Source organism: Eriocheir sinensis, chromosome 66, assembly GCF_024679095.1.
Source record: "Eriocheir sinensis breed Jianghai 21 chromosome 66, ASM2467909v1, whole genome shotgun sequence".
NCBI classification, from domain to species: Eukaryota; Metazoa; Arthropoda; class Malacostraca; order Decapoda; family Varunidae; genus Eriocheir; species Eriocheir sinensis.
This window is the reverse complement of record NC_066574.1, coordinates 1,656,391-1,674,927: the sequence shown is the minus strand read 5'-3', so window position 1 is coordinate 1,674,927 and position 18,537 is coordinate 1,656,391. Positions and strand designations below refer to the sequence as shown.

The following is an 18,537-nucleotide window of genomic DNA, read 5'->3' as shown; positions in this document are numbered from 1 at the left end:
AGTATGTGATACCTTGGAAACGTTATTATTCCCGTGGGAGCAATATTGGAGACGCATAGCGATTCTCCATATTTACCTTTAGTAATAGAGTGACCAGATGGTGGAAAATTCAGAAGAGTCAATGTCGTGGGCACGAGAGCAAGTGATGTAATGGTGCACCCAAGAAAAATATTTACAAAACATTTCATTGTTATTCCTACATTTGTTTTGACCTAAAGAAAGAGCAGAGACGTAAAAGTTGAACCACGACCAAGTCATAAAATACATATTAGCATTTCTAGGTTTCTAGTTCTTGACAGTTATATTATTGGTGTAGCAGTAATGATTTTTAATGGTATCTATGATAATTTCCTTTCTCTGTAAAGCTATCGTAGGGCTATGCGCTCTTAACCAGACTGTTGGTGCAAGTGTAGTTGAAATAGAATTATCTTTGATTATTTACCGACCTTATGCTTTTTCCTCGACTGGTCAGAATTCACTAACAAAGTTAGAAGGATCTTTACCCTTCTAACACCTCTGACAAATATCATTTAATAGTGAAACTCAACACAGAATTCTCCACTTTTAGATTTGACAGGTTATAATTTTTTCTGTCGAATTTGTCAGTCAAAGCATAAACTGATGCTACTCACCTTCCAGTTCTTCTCAGGTCTTGCTTTTTTGACAAACAGCTCCCAGAGATGACTGAAGGGGCCATGCCCTATATCATGACAAAGGCCAGCTAACTGCACACATAAGATGTCCTTGTCAGAGATGTCCAACTCAGGTTGCCTTGATTGGAGTGCATGCACCAGCTGACCAGCCAGGAAACATACCCTGCCACACAAACAATGTAAATTACATATTATATTTAGCCACATATAATAGATAATACGTTTAAGAAAAACACCCAAACTTCGTTTTTACTCCCAATTTTGTACCTTTGCTTTCTTCCATGTACAGCTGCTATGGCAACAGCATGCATTATTAACATCCACCTTAAGCTGGGTTCACACTGGGCGTTCTACCTCCAACAGCGTTGCAGTTGTAACCCACAACTACAACTCACACACAACCAAGGTCGGCTGCTTGTATTCAAAACGTAAATAAACCAGTTGTCCTATATCGACATGGTGCCGGCTGCAAAAGTAAGGCTGCTACAGCTTGTGCTGCTGTTACTCAAGTTGTGGCTTTGTTGCTACAGTTAAATGGAAGGAAGAAGCGGTTGTCGATACGATCATGGCTTCAAAGACGGGAGGAAAGGAGTGTTTACCGAAACCTCGTCAGAGAACTCTGTTATGAAGGGTGAGAGTCCTACAGTTTTCATCAATTGGAGGGTTATTTGAGCTATTGGAAATGATAACCCCACTCACATCCTTCCGAAGAGTATCAGCAATCATGGACCCATGCACTTCTTTTTAAATTATTTTTTGCTAAGTTTTCATGCGTGTGGTCCCACACGTAGTGCTCCGTACCTTTGGTTGCAATGGTGATGGGCGGCCACCCGCACACCAGTACGGTAAACCTTAACATGATGCCTCTTCCACATGCATGCTACAACTGACACACACACACACACACACACACACACACACACACACACACACTGCGGCAGCGGGTCAGCCTCGCAGTGATCCGCGGGAACGCAGCAGCGCTATGCCAGCAGCGCCCCACATAAGACCCAACTCGTCCTTTATTTTGTTATTCTTTATGTATAATTCTTTTGTTTTTTGTATTATATATCTGTAGTATAGTAAAAGATATGGTTGAGTGCCACAGTCATCGGCGTTCCGGCAGGGGCCGATGAATTGCAATGCGAACAATCTAACCGATTGTTCCCATCGTAACTCCCTTCCGGATGGAGGCTCTTTTCACACACACACACACACACACACACACACACACACACACACACACACACACACACACACACACACACACACACACAAATAGACAGAAATAGATATTTTATTGAAAACAGTCACATTAATCCTTACATGATTTTTTTTTTTACAACAAAGAGAGCAACTCAAGGGCAACAAAAAGAAAATGTAGAAAAAAAACCCCGCTAACTGTTGCTCCCGCAAAGCGAAAAGTATAGTGACCAAAACAGAGGTCAATTTCGGATGAAGAGATGTCTTGATACACTCTTCTTGAAAGAGGTCAAGTTATAGGCAGGAAGAAATGCAGACGAAGGAAGGCTGTTCCAGAGTTTACCAGTGAAGGGGATAAAAGAATGGAGATGCTGGTTAACTCTTGCATAAGGGGTTTGAACAGTATAGTGATGAGCATGAGTAGAAAGTCGTGTGCAGCGGGGCCGCGGGAAGGGGAAGGCAAGCAGTTAGCAAGTTCAGAAGAGCAGTCAGCATGAAAATATCGATAGAAGATAGAAAGAGAGGTAGAAGACTATCAGTAAGAGGAGGAGAGCTGATGAAACGAAGAGCCTTGGATTCCACTCTGTCTAGGAGAGCTGTGTGTGGACAAGGCCCCTATAAATGGAAAGCATCTGTGCGGGGGAGAAGAACTTGCGGAGACGGTACAGAACGCCCGGCGTCGAGGAAGCTGATTTAGTAAGAGAAGAGATATGAAGTTTCCATTTGAGATTTTGAGTTAAGGATAGACCGAGGATGTTTAGTGTTGAAGAAGGTGATAGCTGAGTGTTGTCAAAGAATAGGGGATAGGTGTTTGGAAGATTGTGTCGAGTGGATAGGTGGAGAAACTGTGTTTTTGTGGCGTTGAAGGACACCAGGTTCTTCTTGCCCCAATCGGAAATAATAGTGAGGTCTGAGGCTAAGCGTTCTGCTGCCTCCAGCCTGGAATCATTTAGTTCCTGTTGGGTGGGTCTTCTATTAAAAGAAGTTGAGTAATGCAGAGTGGAGTCATCGGCATAAGAACGGATAGGACAGTTCGTTTTGGAAAGATCATTAATAAACAACAGAGAGTGGGAGATAAGACTGAGCCCTGTGGGACACCACTGTTGATAGGTTAAGGGGAAGAACAGTGACCGTCTACCACAAAAAAGATAAAACGGCCGGAAAGGAAACTGGAGATAAAGGAACAGAGAGAAGGATATAATCCGAAAGAGGGCAGTTTAGAAAGCAAAGACTTGTGCCAGACTCTATCGAAAGCTTTCGATATGTCTAGCGCAACTGAGAAAGTCTCACCGAAACGGCTAATAGAGGATGACCAAGAGTCAGTTAAGAGAGCAAGAAGATCGCCAGTAGAACGACCCTTGCGGAACCCATACTGGCGATCAGATAGAAGGTCAGAAGTGGAAAGATGCTTTTGAATCTTCTAGTTAAGGATTGATTCAAAAGCTTTAGATAGACAGGAAAATAAAGCTATAGGGCGGTAGTTTGAGGGATTGGAACGGCCACCCTTCTAAGGCACAGGCTGTATGAAGGCGTACTTCCAGCAGGAAGGAAAGGAAGATGTTAATAGGCAGAGACGAAAGAGTTTGACCAGGCAGGGTGTCAGCACGGAAGCACAGTTTTTAAGAACAATAGGAGGCACTCCATCATGTCCATAAGCCTTCTGAGAGTTGAGGCCTGAGAGGGCATAAAAACATCGTTCTTAAGAATCTTAATAACGGGCATAAAGGAGTCAGAGGGGGATGTGTAGGATGAATATGCCCAGAATCTTCCAGAGTGGAGTTTTTACAGAAAGTTTGAGAGAAGAGTTCAGCCTTAGAGATAGATGAGACGGCGGTGCTGCCGTCAGGGTTAAGGAGAGGAGGGAAAGATGAAGAAGTGAAATTGGAGATGTTTTTGGCTAGGTGCCAGAAGTCCCGGGAAGAATTAGAAAAAGCAAGGTTTTGACATTTTCTATTAATGAAAGAAGTTTTGGTAAGTCGAAGAATAGATTTGCATGATTCCGGGCAGAAATATAAAAATCATGGTTAGCAGGAGTGCGGAGGCTCTGGTACCTTTTGTGAGTTGCCTCTCTATCTCTGATAGCACGAGAACAAGCGTGATTAAACCAAGGCTTTGTAGCATGAGGAGTAGAGACTGTACGTGGAATGTGTGTCTCCATTCCAGAGACAATCACCTCTGTGACGCGCTGCGCACACACAGAGGGTCTCTCTCATGGAAGCAGTAATCATTCCACGGGAAATCGGAAAAGTACATCCTCAGGTCGTCCCACCGAGCTGAAGCAAAATACCAGAAGCATCGCCTCCTCGGTGGGTCCAGAGGGTGTACAGGAGCGATAGGACAGGATACAGAGAAAAGGTTTTGATCGGAGGAGCCCAACGGAGAGAACAGTTTGACAGAATAAGTAGAAGGATTAGAGGTAAGGAAGAGGTCTAGTATGTTGGGCCTATCTCCAAGACGGTCGGGAATACGTGTAGGGTGCTGAACCAACTGCTCTAGATCGTTGAGGAGAGCAAAGTTGTTGGCTTGTTCACCAGGCTGGTCAGTGAAAGAGGATGAAAGCCAAAGCTGGTGGTGAACATTGAAATCTCCTAGGATGGAACGTGTGCGTGTATGTGTGTGTGTGTGTGTGGGGGGGTGATAAAAATAATGTACGGTTTATTTAGGAACAAGCAGCTCGAGAGCTGAAAATATACATATTATATAAGGAGAGCATTCTAAAATTACAAACTTAAAATTAACTTAAAAGTAAAGTGTCTGTGTTGTGTGTGTGTGTGTGTGTGTGTGTGTGTGTGTGTGTGTGTGTGTGTGTGATAGGTCGGTCAGGGCAGCAACACGTCAATGCTGCTCCCATTTCCCGCACCCAGGGATTAGCATCTAGGGAAAGGGCGCGGCACATACTACATACCACGTTAAATCCAAATCTCCAAGATCAATCGTCGTCGATCGTTCAGATATCGGACAGCTGTGTGGCAGGCATCGTTATGGTTGTGCAGCTTCCGTCCAACATTTGGGAAATACGCCTACAAGCGTCGTGTCAAAATAATCCACATCCCATGGGACGGGCATAAGTGCACCAAATTCCGATGATACCAGAACGAGCCAGGATCGTGGCGCTGACGTCCCAAGATCGCCTATGTGCGAATAGGGCTTTAGCCTTTAGAAGGCCGTTCCCCAGCCCGTTGTGGCGCAGACAAGTGTTTATGGTGGCGCCAGGTCTAGTATAAACATAGCTGAGCACGATGACAGAAAACCTTATTCCCAATAACCGATAACTGATAATGAAAAACCTTAACGGTGATAACCGATATTCGTTAACTGGAGACAAATATAGGCGATAACCGATAACCGATACCCGATACAAACCCACAATTCCGATACTAACTAGCGATAAGTCCGATAGGCGAAAACGATACTATATTGATATTTCAAATAAAAAACAGATGAATTCAAATTTTCGTTATCTGTATTTTAGAAAACTTAAAAAACCTAAAAACCACACGTTGACACGTACCTATGGACGGTAATACTAGAAACGCCTGAACCGGTGTTGTGTTATTTGGCGTCCCCACTGTCAAAAGCTGGAGCTTTTCTTTACAATCACTGGTCTCTCGTGAACTGCGCATGCTTAGACCAGCAAGCGTAGACCTGTACAGTCTCACAAAGCTTTTAAACCGTAATTAAGAGTTGCTGGAAGGCTGAATCAGACATAATATACCACTACCACCATCCTCGCTGTTTCTAGAACGACACTCTGTACGAGTTGTATTTATATGTACAGAGTGACGTTCTAGAAACAGCGAGGATGGTGGTACTCTATGTTTGATTCAGCTTTCCAGCAACTCTTAATGTGTTAAAAAGCTTTATGAGACTGTACAGGTCTACACTTACTGGTCTGAGCATGCGCAGTTCACGAGAGACCAGTGTTTGTAAACAAAAGCGCAAGCTTTTAACGATGGGTCACCAAATAGCACAACACCGGGTGCCTTCAATACCATGGCATGCTCACAAACGAATATGGAATATCAAATTTGAGGCAATGAATAATCATTTTGGGGGCAAAGTTAAATGATTTTTCTCTTTGATATATTGATTTTTGAGTAACATAAAAAAATAACCTAGTGTTTTAATTTTGATGATCTAAGTATGAAATCTCTTCACCGAAGATATTTCATACCCCGAAGTTTTTTTCATACAACACCGGGCCACGCATGAGCAGTAGGGAGACAACGTTTTTTTCTGAGAGGCGGAAAAAAGTAGCGATTATCGCTAGTTTGCTTACAAAAGTAACGAAGATACCGATGTATATTTAAATAAGTAGCGGATGGCCGATAACCCGATTTTGTTATCAGCGATAAAGTATCGCGATAACTTATCGCGATAACGCCCAGCTATGAGTATAAACAACACACATCAAAGCTTCACAAACAAATTCTACCGTAACCAGAGGAAAGCAATAACTCACCCGAGAGAATGTTCAAAGCGATTATGTGCTGCTGCAGGGAATACATAATAACAAGAGCCAACAGTCTTGATGAACCTGTAAGGAGAAAAATTACAACGCAGTTATATATCTTGCTTGACTAGAGAATATATACACACAAACTTGAACTATAAAGCATTTTCTACAATGTCAAAACAACCGTATAAGTCAACAGGTTTCATGATCAACATATTGGAAAACATCATACATACGTGACCCTACTTTACGAACGGATTAAGTAAGTGCTTGAAAAAGTATTATCACCGAAACTTCATTCTGCAAACTGTTACGTCCCCAGTGAGGCCACTGGGGTGGTCAAGGGATCTTGGAAAAATTTATAAGAAAAAAAAAAGAAAACAGGACAGACACGAGGTTAACTCGAAAATACACGTAAAACAGGCACAAAAAGAACACACACACAAAATAAACCTAATCTTAAAAAGCTAACGGCTCTTCCTCCTTCCATAAAAGAAAAATTAAAACACTCACGCCGTCGGCGTGAAACACCCTGTTGAAGGCACAGAAAGGAAGCGGAAGGAGGAAGTGACCCGAGGATCAGTGCTAATATGGGCTGCGGCTGCGGACCCCTCTAACTACCGTCCCATATCTCTTCTGTCAGTAATCAGCAAAATACTTGAAAAAATAATTACTGAACAGCTGACGTGCCACCTAGGGGAGCACCACCTTCTATCCCCAAGTCAATATTGGTTCAGGAAGGGACAATAAGCGTCGGACCTGCTCCTCCTCCTCTCCAAGACATGGCACGACGCCCTAGACTGTGGCCGGCCCGTTTTCGTCATTGCCCTGGATATAACTAGGGCGTTCGATCGGGTGTGGCACAGAGGACTCCTTAAGGCCCAATCACACTGGCTCTACGACATATTGCCGACCTCCAGCGACCTGCAGGTCGCGGGAGGTCTCACATGGTCGACGATTGGTCGTGCGTGCGATCGTCATGTGTCTCTGTCTGCCCTGCGACCGATGGAGGTTTTAGGTCATGCTCTAAAACCTCCAGCCGACCTCTCAGGTCGCTGCCGGTCATAAAAAAGGTTGCCGTCCGGTGGCCGAATGGACTGCGTCTGGACGGTAAGTGGACTGCCACCGGTGGCCGACAGGTGACCATTAACTGTTGAACGGCGACCGGATGGCAAGCGGACGCCGTCTGGTTGCCGTCAGATAGTAGGAGGTCGCTGATGGTCGGCGTCCACTTTTCATCTGTCATTGGCCGTGGTCGACGTCCGGCCTTCCACCACACGGCGAGTTGTGCGGCGACCGGTGGTAGGTCAAACCAACCTTGCCCGGAAGTGAGGTACATTCCTGAGCAGTGACGTCCCACGCCCCTCAGCCCGCCCAAGCTCCGTCCCAACTCAACCTGCTCCACAGGTCAAGCACACTGTGTATGGGTCACCTCTGCCTAACCAAAATAAATTATTGCAAGACATGATGTGCACAGCAGTAACAATGAGAGTCTGTAGAGCTAATGGCTTTTATTCATTTAAAAAAGAACTGTTAATTTCATCTTCTGCTCTGCCCAGGGTGATGGAAATGCTTTAGAACGAATATAATGTTACATACATACTAACAAAAGGTTAAACCAAGATTGCTTGGAGCATTTTTTGCATGTCTGCGGCACATAGGGGGCGGGGGGGTCACAAATATCCGTCTTTTGCTGCAGTAAAGCACACCATACTTTCATTACCTTTATAAGTAACTATTTTTTTTTACAAATAATTTACAGAAATAAGAATGAGAAATGTGTAATATAACTGGGTGAAAATATTATATACTGTAACACGTCAGCAGCAAGTCGTTAAGGGAGGTCGCTGTCCTCATTGCGACAGGACGCGTACTGGTCTTTGCCTGTCGGTCACCGGTCGGCGGCCTGACTCCAGGTATGAAGTCAAGGTGTGAATCTTACCATGGTCGCCGTCCGGCCACCCACTGGACGGACACTAAACGACCACCGGTAGCCGTTCGGTCGCACGACTACTTTGCCACCTATGTGGTCGGGGAGCGGTGGGTGTGAATCGCAGCATTTTGAGGTCGCAGGTGGTCGTTAGCAGGTCGTAAAGTCAGTGTGACTGTAGCTTTACCAAACTCGAGCAGCTGGGCATCTCGGGGCGACTGCTGGAGCTGTTCTCGAGCTACCTACAGAGACGGAGTCTTAGGGTTGTGGTGAATGGCTGCACCTCGGCCACGTACCCTGTTGAAGCGTCAGTTCTACAGGGACCACTTGGGCCCCATCCTGTGGAACATCTACTTTAATGACCTCCTCCAAAGCCTTCCCGTGGCATCGGCTTATGCCGACGACTTCACTCTCTCCCATACCTACGCAAGGGAGGAGGCTGCGAATGCCGTAGATATCATTAATCGACAACTTAATGACATCATGGCATGGGGTAGACGGTGGCAGGTTTGCTGCTGGAAAGACCCAGGCCATCTCCATATCACGGTCGCGGGATAACAGAAGGCCAGCTGAGGTTTGGAGAAGACACCCTTGCCATTAATGACTCCATCAACATTCTGAGGGTGGAGGTCGACTCCCAACTCAGCTTCGCCCGCCACCTGGAGAGTGTGGCGCACAGAGCATCCCTACGAGTGACACTCCTGCGCCGAGTAAGACACCTACTCGACGCTGACGGCCTCATGAAGGTATACAAGGCGCAAGTGAGGTCTGTCATGGAGTATAGCCCTCTCACCTGGATGAGTAATGCCCAATGCCACCTCTTCCTGCTGGATAAGGTTCAGCGGCAAGCTGAACGCCTCTTAAACGGCGTCAGTGGCCATCCTCGGCGACAGGCTAAACAACCTCAGCGACAGAAGCAGAAGCGACAACAGCAGCAGCAGCACCAGCGGCGTGACGCTCCTCGCAACCAGCTGGACAGCCTGGAACACCAAAGGCGAGTCGGTGCTCTCACAGTGCTGCACAAGGCACAGGTGCACCATACACCACACCTCGCGACTCTTCGGGTCCCATGGAGGAGGACAGGGCGCACTACGAGAGCGGTAGTGTCTGGCCCTCTCCTTGAGATTCAAAATACACACACCGCGAGGTTTCAAAGGGCCGTCACGTGTGCCACGGCAGAGCTGTGGAACATTTTTACGGCCCGGGTGGACGTGGGAAATCTGACCATAAACCGGGTCAAATGTGCCGCCCATACCTGGCTGCGGACACGCCCACCGGGCGTGTTCTCAGCACAGTGACGGTGTCGCCGAAGTGCCGCCTGACAGTGACAGTGCCCAGTGCAGCCTCATAGTGACAGTGTGTTAATGACAGTGACTGTGGAAAGCTGTCAGATAGATGCCTCAGGAAAGAGATCATCATTAGCTCAAGACACATATCCCCATAGAAACCCAGAAAATATATACTCCCATGTTTAGAGAGAGAGAGAGAGACGAAACCTCTCCCTCTCTCTGATAATAATAATAACAATAATAATAATAATAATAATAATAATAATAATAATAATAAATATTATAATAATAAAAATAATAATATTAATAATAATGAAAATTATAATACTAGTAATACTAACAATAATAGGTACGTGTACATGTGTGTGTGTGTGTGTGTGTGTGTGTGTGTGTGTGTGTGTGTGTGTGTGTGTGTGTGTGTGTGCGTGTGTGCGTGTGTGTGTGTGAGGGAGGGAGGGTATGTGTTTGTATCTAGAGCAGGGGTTCCCAAGCTTTTCCTAGCACGACCCCATTCAGCACTTTAAACTGTTCAGTGCGACCCCAAGTATATATATATATATATATATATATATATATATATATATATATATATATATATATATATATATATATATATATATATATATATATTGTTGTGCTGGAAGCTTCCCCCGGGTCTATGGGCCTCTGGAAGGCTCCGGAGGAGCGAGAGGGCAGGAGCAAGGCCCCGCCAGCGCCTGCGGGGTGCGGCCAGGCGCCATTCGGGAAGTGTTGCCAACTCGCACATATTTTTGCTACATGTTCTTGTATAATCTAATATATACTGTAACGTTCTAGACTGTACTGTTCGGTATATATAGGAGAAGAGGGCGAGAGGAGTCAGTCCCAGTCATAGTAAGCTACTGGCCAGTGAAGAGTCAGAGTGAATTGTACTACTAAGGAAGAATATTAAACTACATAAGCTGTGCAAGGTGTTTACATATCTCCCTCCCACGGAGTCTCCTGACGGCGACACGGAACTCAAGTAACACGTCCGGCATAACAAAATATATATATATATATATAAATATATATATATATATATATATATATATATTTATATATTTATATATATATATATATATATATATATATATATATATATATATATATATATATATATATATATATATATCCCAAGTGTTCATGTTTACTTCTACATTTGCAGCACTATTATGAATTTTTGGTCATATGATGGTATTTATGTAAAGGAGAAATTAATACATAAAACATATTTAGATTTTACTTACAAAAGAAAGGTAATCAAAATGAAATTCTCAAATTGGCAATTACAAACTGGTGATACTATTTTAACACTACATAATATGCTACTCTGCTATTTCAAGTGCAATAGAACAACACTGTTTTGCATCAGTTTTGAATGGAAATTGCACAAAATCAAAAGACTCGGTTAGCAACTTTGAGAATCTAGCATTCATATTCCTTCTCAGATTTTGCAAATAATTAAGTAAATCCTGTTTCTCTTCTGCGAGATCCAGTGCTTCATCAAAGTCAATATCCTTTGTAGCTGTAAATTCCAAGTAGTGATGGAAATGAGTGTAACTGTCAGCTTCAGCTTCTTGTAGCATCTGCAGTTTGCTCACAAAAGCCTTTATTGCACCCTGAAGGTCAAACACCCATTTCTCTGTTCCTTGAAGTTCAGTGTTGAGCTTATTAATGTGCTCAAAAACGTCAGTCAGAAGTGCAAGGCGAGCAAGAAAGTGTGGATCACGAAAATAACAATAATTCTAGTGCCCCTGATCTTGCAAGAATGTGGCCAGTTCACGGCGAAGAAGGAAAACCTTTTCCAAAGTTTTTCTTCGTGCCACCCACCTGACAGCAGTGTGCATTAGCAGAGTGTGGTGATTAGAATTTTCAGTTATGCCCAACTGTTTGAACATGCGAGAATTCAGGTCCCTGACCTTCACATAATTGACAGTAGAAATGACTACCTGCATCACATCAGCGAAGTTCGGAGACATGTCTTTTGGAGCCAAACTCTGATGATGGATGATACAGTGGTTTATTTTAATGTGAGGATGTTTTCTTGATAGAATTCCACGCACTCCAATATTCTTATCCATCATTGATGGGGCACCATCCATGCTACATTCAATTACTTTACTTCAGTCCAGGTTGTTTTCAGTGAAGAACTTATCTATAGCATTAAATATATCCTCACATTTTGTTGTAGTTTCGAGTGAAATGCAAGAAAGCAGTTCCTCAATGACAAAGCTCTCCTTTAGAAATTTTCCGAAGATTAGAAGTTGCGGTTGTGATGTAATATCAGTTGACTCGGGGGAGGATTGTAGGGGAGTGAGGGAGAGGGGGGATTCAACGGTCAGTTGTGGCTCGTGTAAGGGTGCTTGAAGCAATTATAATTTATTATTTGACTTGTTATTTTTTCTCATTGAAAGTACTATACAGCAATGAATTTGACATGGTCTCGTAATCCCTACTTGGATATTTCGTACTCCCAGGCCTTAGGGGTACCTCAGCGACCCCATCGACCCCATGACCTCTTTATGACCCCACATAATGAGCATTCCGACCCCACTTGGGGTCCCGACCCCTGGTTTGGAAACCCCTGATCTAGAGAAAAATAGCTCACACACACACACACACACAATAATGGGAAGAAGAAAAAACAAGTGAAGAAAACAAGTGAGAGAGAGAGAGAGAGGGGGGGTGGGGGGGAGTAGAGAGGACGTGTGTGGCGTGAGCTCCTCGGAAATGCTTAGTCGACAATGGCGGGCAGAACCAGGAGCCTGAGAGTCTTGTGCTGCGTCAGTGAAGTTTTTTCAGGCGAGTAGTGGATTGCATGCTGTTTGCGTTCAAAGTGGTGCCATGTGAAATGTGCTAATTTGACTGGAGTCAAGCAGGATAATATAACTGAAATAAATTGGATTTGCACTCCATGTCTTCATAAAGTATCTCGATCTCGCTACTAATATTGTTGAAAAATTGGAAAATTCAAGCAAGAATTATATAAAGAAATATCTGTGGTTAAAGAGGTTGAATCTCAGGTATCCAGTGTGAAAGAGGAGTTGAGTGAGGTAGCCGGTGTGATTTGTGCTGAGCAAGCGGAGTCGACTGGCGCAAGTTGGGCTGATGTAGCCAAACCCAGGAGGAAGAAGCATCTCCTTGTCGTCAAGGCCTCTGATCAAGATAAAAAGGCTACTGAGATGAAAAATGAAGTTTCCCAGGCATTACAAGGCATTCAGATTACTGATTTAAGATTCACGAATGGAGGTAACATTGTTATGAACTTTGATGATGAGAATATAAGGAATGAAGCAGCTCAGAAATTGGAGAATGTAGAGCAAGCTAGCACAAAAAGTGTGGGGAAATTAAGGCCAAAGATCACGCAAAGATTATCTGCAATGTGCATAAGGAGGAGACCGGGGATAAGATAACTGAGACTCTGTAATACAGGATTGAATTCCTACACTCGATTCCTGAAGTTGAGGGGAAAATTGAGATTTTTTAACAAGCCTGTTGCTGATGGTACAATACACTACATTTTGAAATGTGATACAACTGTTAGAGAATTGATTCACAAACATCATGACAAGATAAAACTAGAATGGGGAGTGTATACCGTGAGAGATAGATACCAAACAATTATATGCTACCACTGTCAGAGATACGGCAATCTTGAGGCCAAAAACAATAATGAGAAGCCCCAAAATGTTATAAGTGTGCTGGTGACCATAAATCAAAAGATTGCACCATGGCTGAAAAGAAAAGTATAAATTGTGTGAGGTAAAAGAAGCCTGAAATCAACCACTCAGCGAATGACCAGTGTTGTGTAGTTCTTCAGACCGAAATTGAGAGAATTCGTAACATGACCGATCATGGCTATTAATTAGTGTTTGAGACTTGAAGATAAATAGTGTGTTAAATGTTCATTGAGTTGGAAATAATCGTTGCATATTAAAATGTGATGCTATAAAGAAAACATCACATAAATGGAAAATGAAACAATGGATATTTGTGATACTATAAAAAGGGAAAGATACTGAGATTAGTACGAACCTAAACACGGCCAAGCGACTATGATAATGCCAAGTTTATTAAAATGACATCAGTATGCTATTTGTGAAAGCAATCAAGACTCACTCACTACGACGTTTGTGAATAAGTGCATCGAGGATTATTATTGAGGCTAACATCGTAATTGTTGACGGCCCTCGCGTGCTAGCAGCGGTGCGGGGACTGAAACCTCATCAACGGTAAACGGTAAACAGTAAACAAGGAGAGGGAGTGGCGCAGTTACCACCTGAGATGTGGAAATAATCAGTACTGAAAGAGTTTAACACTAATATTGTGTGTATGTGTGTATTTGTTTATACAGCACTACGTCGAGAAGGTAGATACAGGTGGAGAGGTAGCACACTTAAGGCAAAAACTTATCCTTTCAGCGAAAAAGTTCAATCAGCACACATCACTCAGCAAAACAGGATACGACGCAGCACTCAATTCATAGCACTCAGCACTCAGCACACAGAAGCGAGAGAGAGAGAGAGAGAGAGAGAGAGAGAGAGAGAGAGAGAGAGAGAGAGAGAGAGAGAGAGAGAGAGAGAGAGAGAGAGAGAGAGAGAGAGAGAGAAAATTACATAGATTTACAAAGAAATTCAGACCACACAGACCCTAAGGTCCAGACTAGATGGTCTGTCCTTAAACCTAAGTAATTTTATATTAATCAGATGGCTCCAAACTTTGAATTCCTATTTTAGTAAATATTAAGCAGAAGGAAGTGTCGGTAAAGCTTATATTTAAAGGAGTCGATTTTATTGCACTGGTCCACTGAAGGTGGGAGCTTACTCCATTCTCGCAGTACAGCGAGAGAGAGAGAGAGAGAGAGAGAGAGAGAGAGAGAGAGAGAGAGAGAGAGAGAGAGAGAGAGAGAGAGAGAGAGAGAGAGAGAGAATTTTAAATATCTATATAGCTCACCATGCTCCTATTAACAACTGTGATCAAGTATAAAGTCATGTAATATGATATATAATAAATGTTATTATTTTTTCGTCTTTTGTAATAAACTTCATTTAAATAATCTAACAGTCATTTAAACCCTGTTAGTAAGAGTTGTAATAGTAGTAATGGTAATAGTGGTAGTAGTAGTAGTAGTAGTAGTAGTAGTAGTTAGAGTAATTGTAGTATAGTAGATCTAAGAGAAATTGGCGGACGGGGGGATTCCGCGTGGGTCTCTCCTTCCGTACTACGCTGCCACATCTCTGTCTCCAGTTGTGGGATTAGAGTCAAGGTGTGAAGTGGACCACCATTAAGGGGCTCTCACACATCCCCGGTCCCGGTCGCGACCGTCCCCGATGACTCCCGATAAGCCGATCGAGGCCTGATCGCCGACAAAATAGGCAATAATCCCCGGACCGGCGGCTTACCGCCGGTAAGCAGGCGGTTTACCGGCGGTAGACCGGCGACCATATACGATTTTCAATTTCTCCGACCGGCGACTGCAGCAGGTCAGTCGGCGGTCGACCGCCGGCCTACCGGCGGCAGACCTGCGGCACATCGACGAGCAAACACTTTCGTTGCCACACTCAGTTGGAAGGGTATATAAACGCCCGTCCAGGTGTTATGATCATTCGTGAGTTTGACATCGCCATGGCTTTCCTCAGCTCTCGTGAACGCGAAATTGAACTCCTGAAATTATATTTATTATAATTATAATAAACAGCTTCATACCTAAATTCATTCGTGTGCATAAATCTCTCTCTCTCTCTCTCTCTCTCTCTCTCTCTCTCTCTCTCTCTCTCTCTCTACAGATATATATATATATATATATATATATATATATATATATATATATATATATATATATATATATATATATATATATATATATATATATATATATATATATATATATATATATATATATATATATATATATATATATATATATATATATATATATATATATATATATATTTTATGTGTGTGTGTATATCATCATTTCGTGTAACGTCCGTTTTCACTCTTCCTGAGGGGTTGAACGCTTTATGGCTCTCCTCCATTTTACTGTCTTCTGCCCGATGCTCATCCAATCCCATCCATGCCAAATCTTCTTGTATACACCTTCTCCACGTTTTCCTAGGTCTACCAACTGGTGTACCTTCCTTCTACCTCCAATCTCTTCAAAACTCCCAGCACTGTATCCTCCCCTGCTCTCTTCACATGTCCAAACCATCGGAGTCTTTCCCTTCTGAGCACTGTTTCCAGGTTCTCTACTCCACATCTGTTAGCTACATCTGCACTGGACACCCTATCTTGCCACCTGATCCCCGCCATATACCTCAGCATTCTGCGATCACTTGCTCTCAATACCTCCATCAATTTTCTAGTTAGAGCCCATGTTTCTGCTCCATACAACATCACTTATCTATTACACGCTTGGTACACCCCTGCTCTGGTCTTTAGAGGGATGCTACGATTCACGAGTAGACTAGCCACCTCCCTCCACTTTAACCACGCTGCCGCCACTCTCGCTCTCACTATTCTCTCCACTTTCGCCTCACAGTCCAGAACATCTCCCAAATAACAGAAATGTTCTACCTCATCCAGCTTTCCTCCATTCAACTTTAGTTTATCCCTCTCAGTTTCTTGTCCTTGCTGTCTCTTTACGCAAGCTGGGCATGAAAAATTCTGCCCTCCTCTTACATTTCTGAGGCCTGAGCATCTTAGGTGGCACCACTGACTGCAACATGTGCACAAGACTGAATTTATACCTACTCCCTTCCCACAGCATCCACATGGATATTTTCCTGATTTAATCTTTTCTCTTGCTTCTTTTCCAGTCACTATGTACTTTGTTTTTTTTTCCATATTAATTTTCAAACCTCTCTCCTCCATTCCTTCCTTCCATTTATTAAACTTTTCTTTCACTTCTTCTGCTGTCTCTGCATTTACTACCAAGTCATCTGCATACAGCACCTCCCATGGTGCCTCTCCTCTTGCTTCCCTTGTTACCTCCTCCATTACTGTTATAAAAAAGAGAGGTCTAAGAGCAAATCCCTGGTGAACCCCCACTCCAATTTCGAACTCATCTGATGTTCCCACCACTATTTTCATTCTCGATGTTGTACCTTCACATAGTCCCGTCACCGATTCAACCAATCTTTCTGGTACTCTTTGCCTTCTCAATGCCCATCTTAGAATTTCCCTTGGAATTCTGTCAAATGCCTTCTCTAGATCTACAAAAACATGATACAATCTCCTCCTCTTCTCCATAAACCTTTCCTGAAGCCCTCTCATAGTATATATTGCTTCAGTCGTTGATCTCCCAGGGCAAAAGCCAAACTGACATTTATCGATTCTTATTATCCTTCTCAGCCTCTTCTCCAGAGGATTTTTTCATATACCTTCATGCTATGCTCCAGTAACCTTATCCCCCTATACGTAGTTACCACATTTCAAAGCATCTCCTTTCCCTTTAAAAATGGGTATAGTGAACATAAGAACGTGGGAGTCTGCAAGAGGCCGGTAGGCCTGTACAAGACAATCTATATTTGAATGTGACATTTGCATTGGCGCTCACCACATGACTGCTCAGCCTATCCCACTCATCCACCACTCTGTTAGTAAGCCAATTTTTGCCTATGTCCCTGTTGAATCTAAATTTATCCAGTTTAAACCCTTTACTAAGTGTCCTACCCGATTCTCTTACCAACAAAACCTTATGTAATCCCCCTTATTAAAGCCCTTCATCCATTTATAAACCTCGATCATGTCTCCACGCACCCTTCGCCTTTCTAGAGAATGCAAGTTTAACTGTTTGAGTCTTTCCTCGTGTGGCAAGTTTCTCAACTCCTGAATCATCTTAGTCATCACTCATCCTCCTCTGCACCGATTCTAACAATATGATATCCATTCCATAGTAAGGTGACCGGAACTGAACCGCATAATCAAGATGAGGTCTAACTAATGCTAAATATAGTTTGAGGAAGACTTCGGCGCTTCTGTTGCTTACGCTCCTTGAAATAAATCCCAGTACCCTGTTTGCTCGATTTCTAGCTTGAATGCATTGTGCCCTTGGACGGAGATCAGAGCTCACTAAGACCCCTAAATCCCTCTCGCACCCAGACCTGCTTATGAGAGTATCATTTAAGCAATAGTTATGTGAGGGGTTGTTCCCACCTACACTCAGAATACTGCACTTCCCTACATTGAACTCCATCTGTCATTTATCCGCCCAGTCATACAATCTGTTTAGTTCACCCTGGAGAATACTAGCGTCCTGATCCGACTCAATTACTGTACCGATCTTGGTATCATCTGCAAACTTACTGACATCACTACTAATTTATGTATCTAAGTCATTGATATAAATAATAAACAAAAGTGGACCTAATACCGAACCTTGTGGGACCCCACTCGTAACACAGCCCCAGTCAGATCTTTTACCATTGATTTGCACTCTTTGCTTCCCATTGCTAAGCCACTCCTTGACCCAGTTCAAAACTTTACCCTCTACTCCGTGAGCCTGTAATTTAAGCAACAGTCGTTGGTGAGGAACATTGTCAAACGCTTTACTAAAATCAAGATAGATTACATCATAATTTTCATCTCTGTCTACCGCCTCAAATACTTTATTGTAGAAGGACAAGAGATTGGTGAGGCATGACCTACCTTTCGTGAACCCATGCTGCGAGTCGTGAATTAAGCTGTTTCTCTAGATGCTCCCGAATGTTCCTGGCTATTATGGACTCCAGCATCTTGCCTATAACCGATGTTAAGCTAATTGGGCGATAGTTTGAAGCAGCTGACCTGTCCCCCTTTTTGAAAATCGGCGTCAAATTAGCTACTTTCCATAGGCTGGGTACATAACCACTAACCGACATCTTAAAGATGTCGGTTAGTGGGTCACTGAGTACATCCTTGCATTCCTTTAATACCCTCGGAAATATCCCGTCAGGACCTGGCGACTTATTCTTCTTAAGCTTATCGATCTCATCCTGGACTACTTGC

The 18,537-nt window shown here is 43.3% G+C and overlaps 1 protein-coding gene across 1 annotated transcript in view; it reads right to left on the bottom strand.

The window, feature by feature from the left end:
* LOC126987670 (deoxynucleoside triphosphate triphosphohydrolase SAMHD1-like) overlaps positions 1 to 18,537 on the bottom strand; it is a 112,835-nt gene that overhangs the window by 93,111 nt on the left and 1,187 nt on the right. Inside the window, exons 3-5 of the mRNA XM_050844796.1 lie at positions 9,495 to 9,583; positions 6,316 to 6,417; positions 633 to 816 (exon numbers count right to left, since the gene is read on the bottom strand). Of these exons, the coding sequence (XP_050700753.1) occupies positions 633 to 816; positions 6,316 to 6,417; positions 9,495 to 9,583 (375 nt within the window). The remainder of the gene's footprint in view (positions 1 to 632; positions 817 to 6,315; positions 6,418 to 9,494; positions 9,584 to 18,537) is intronic.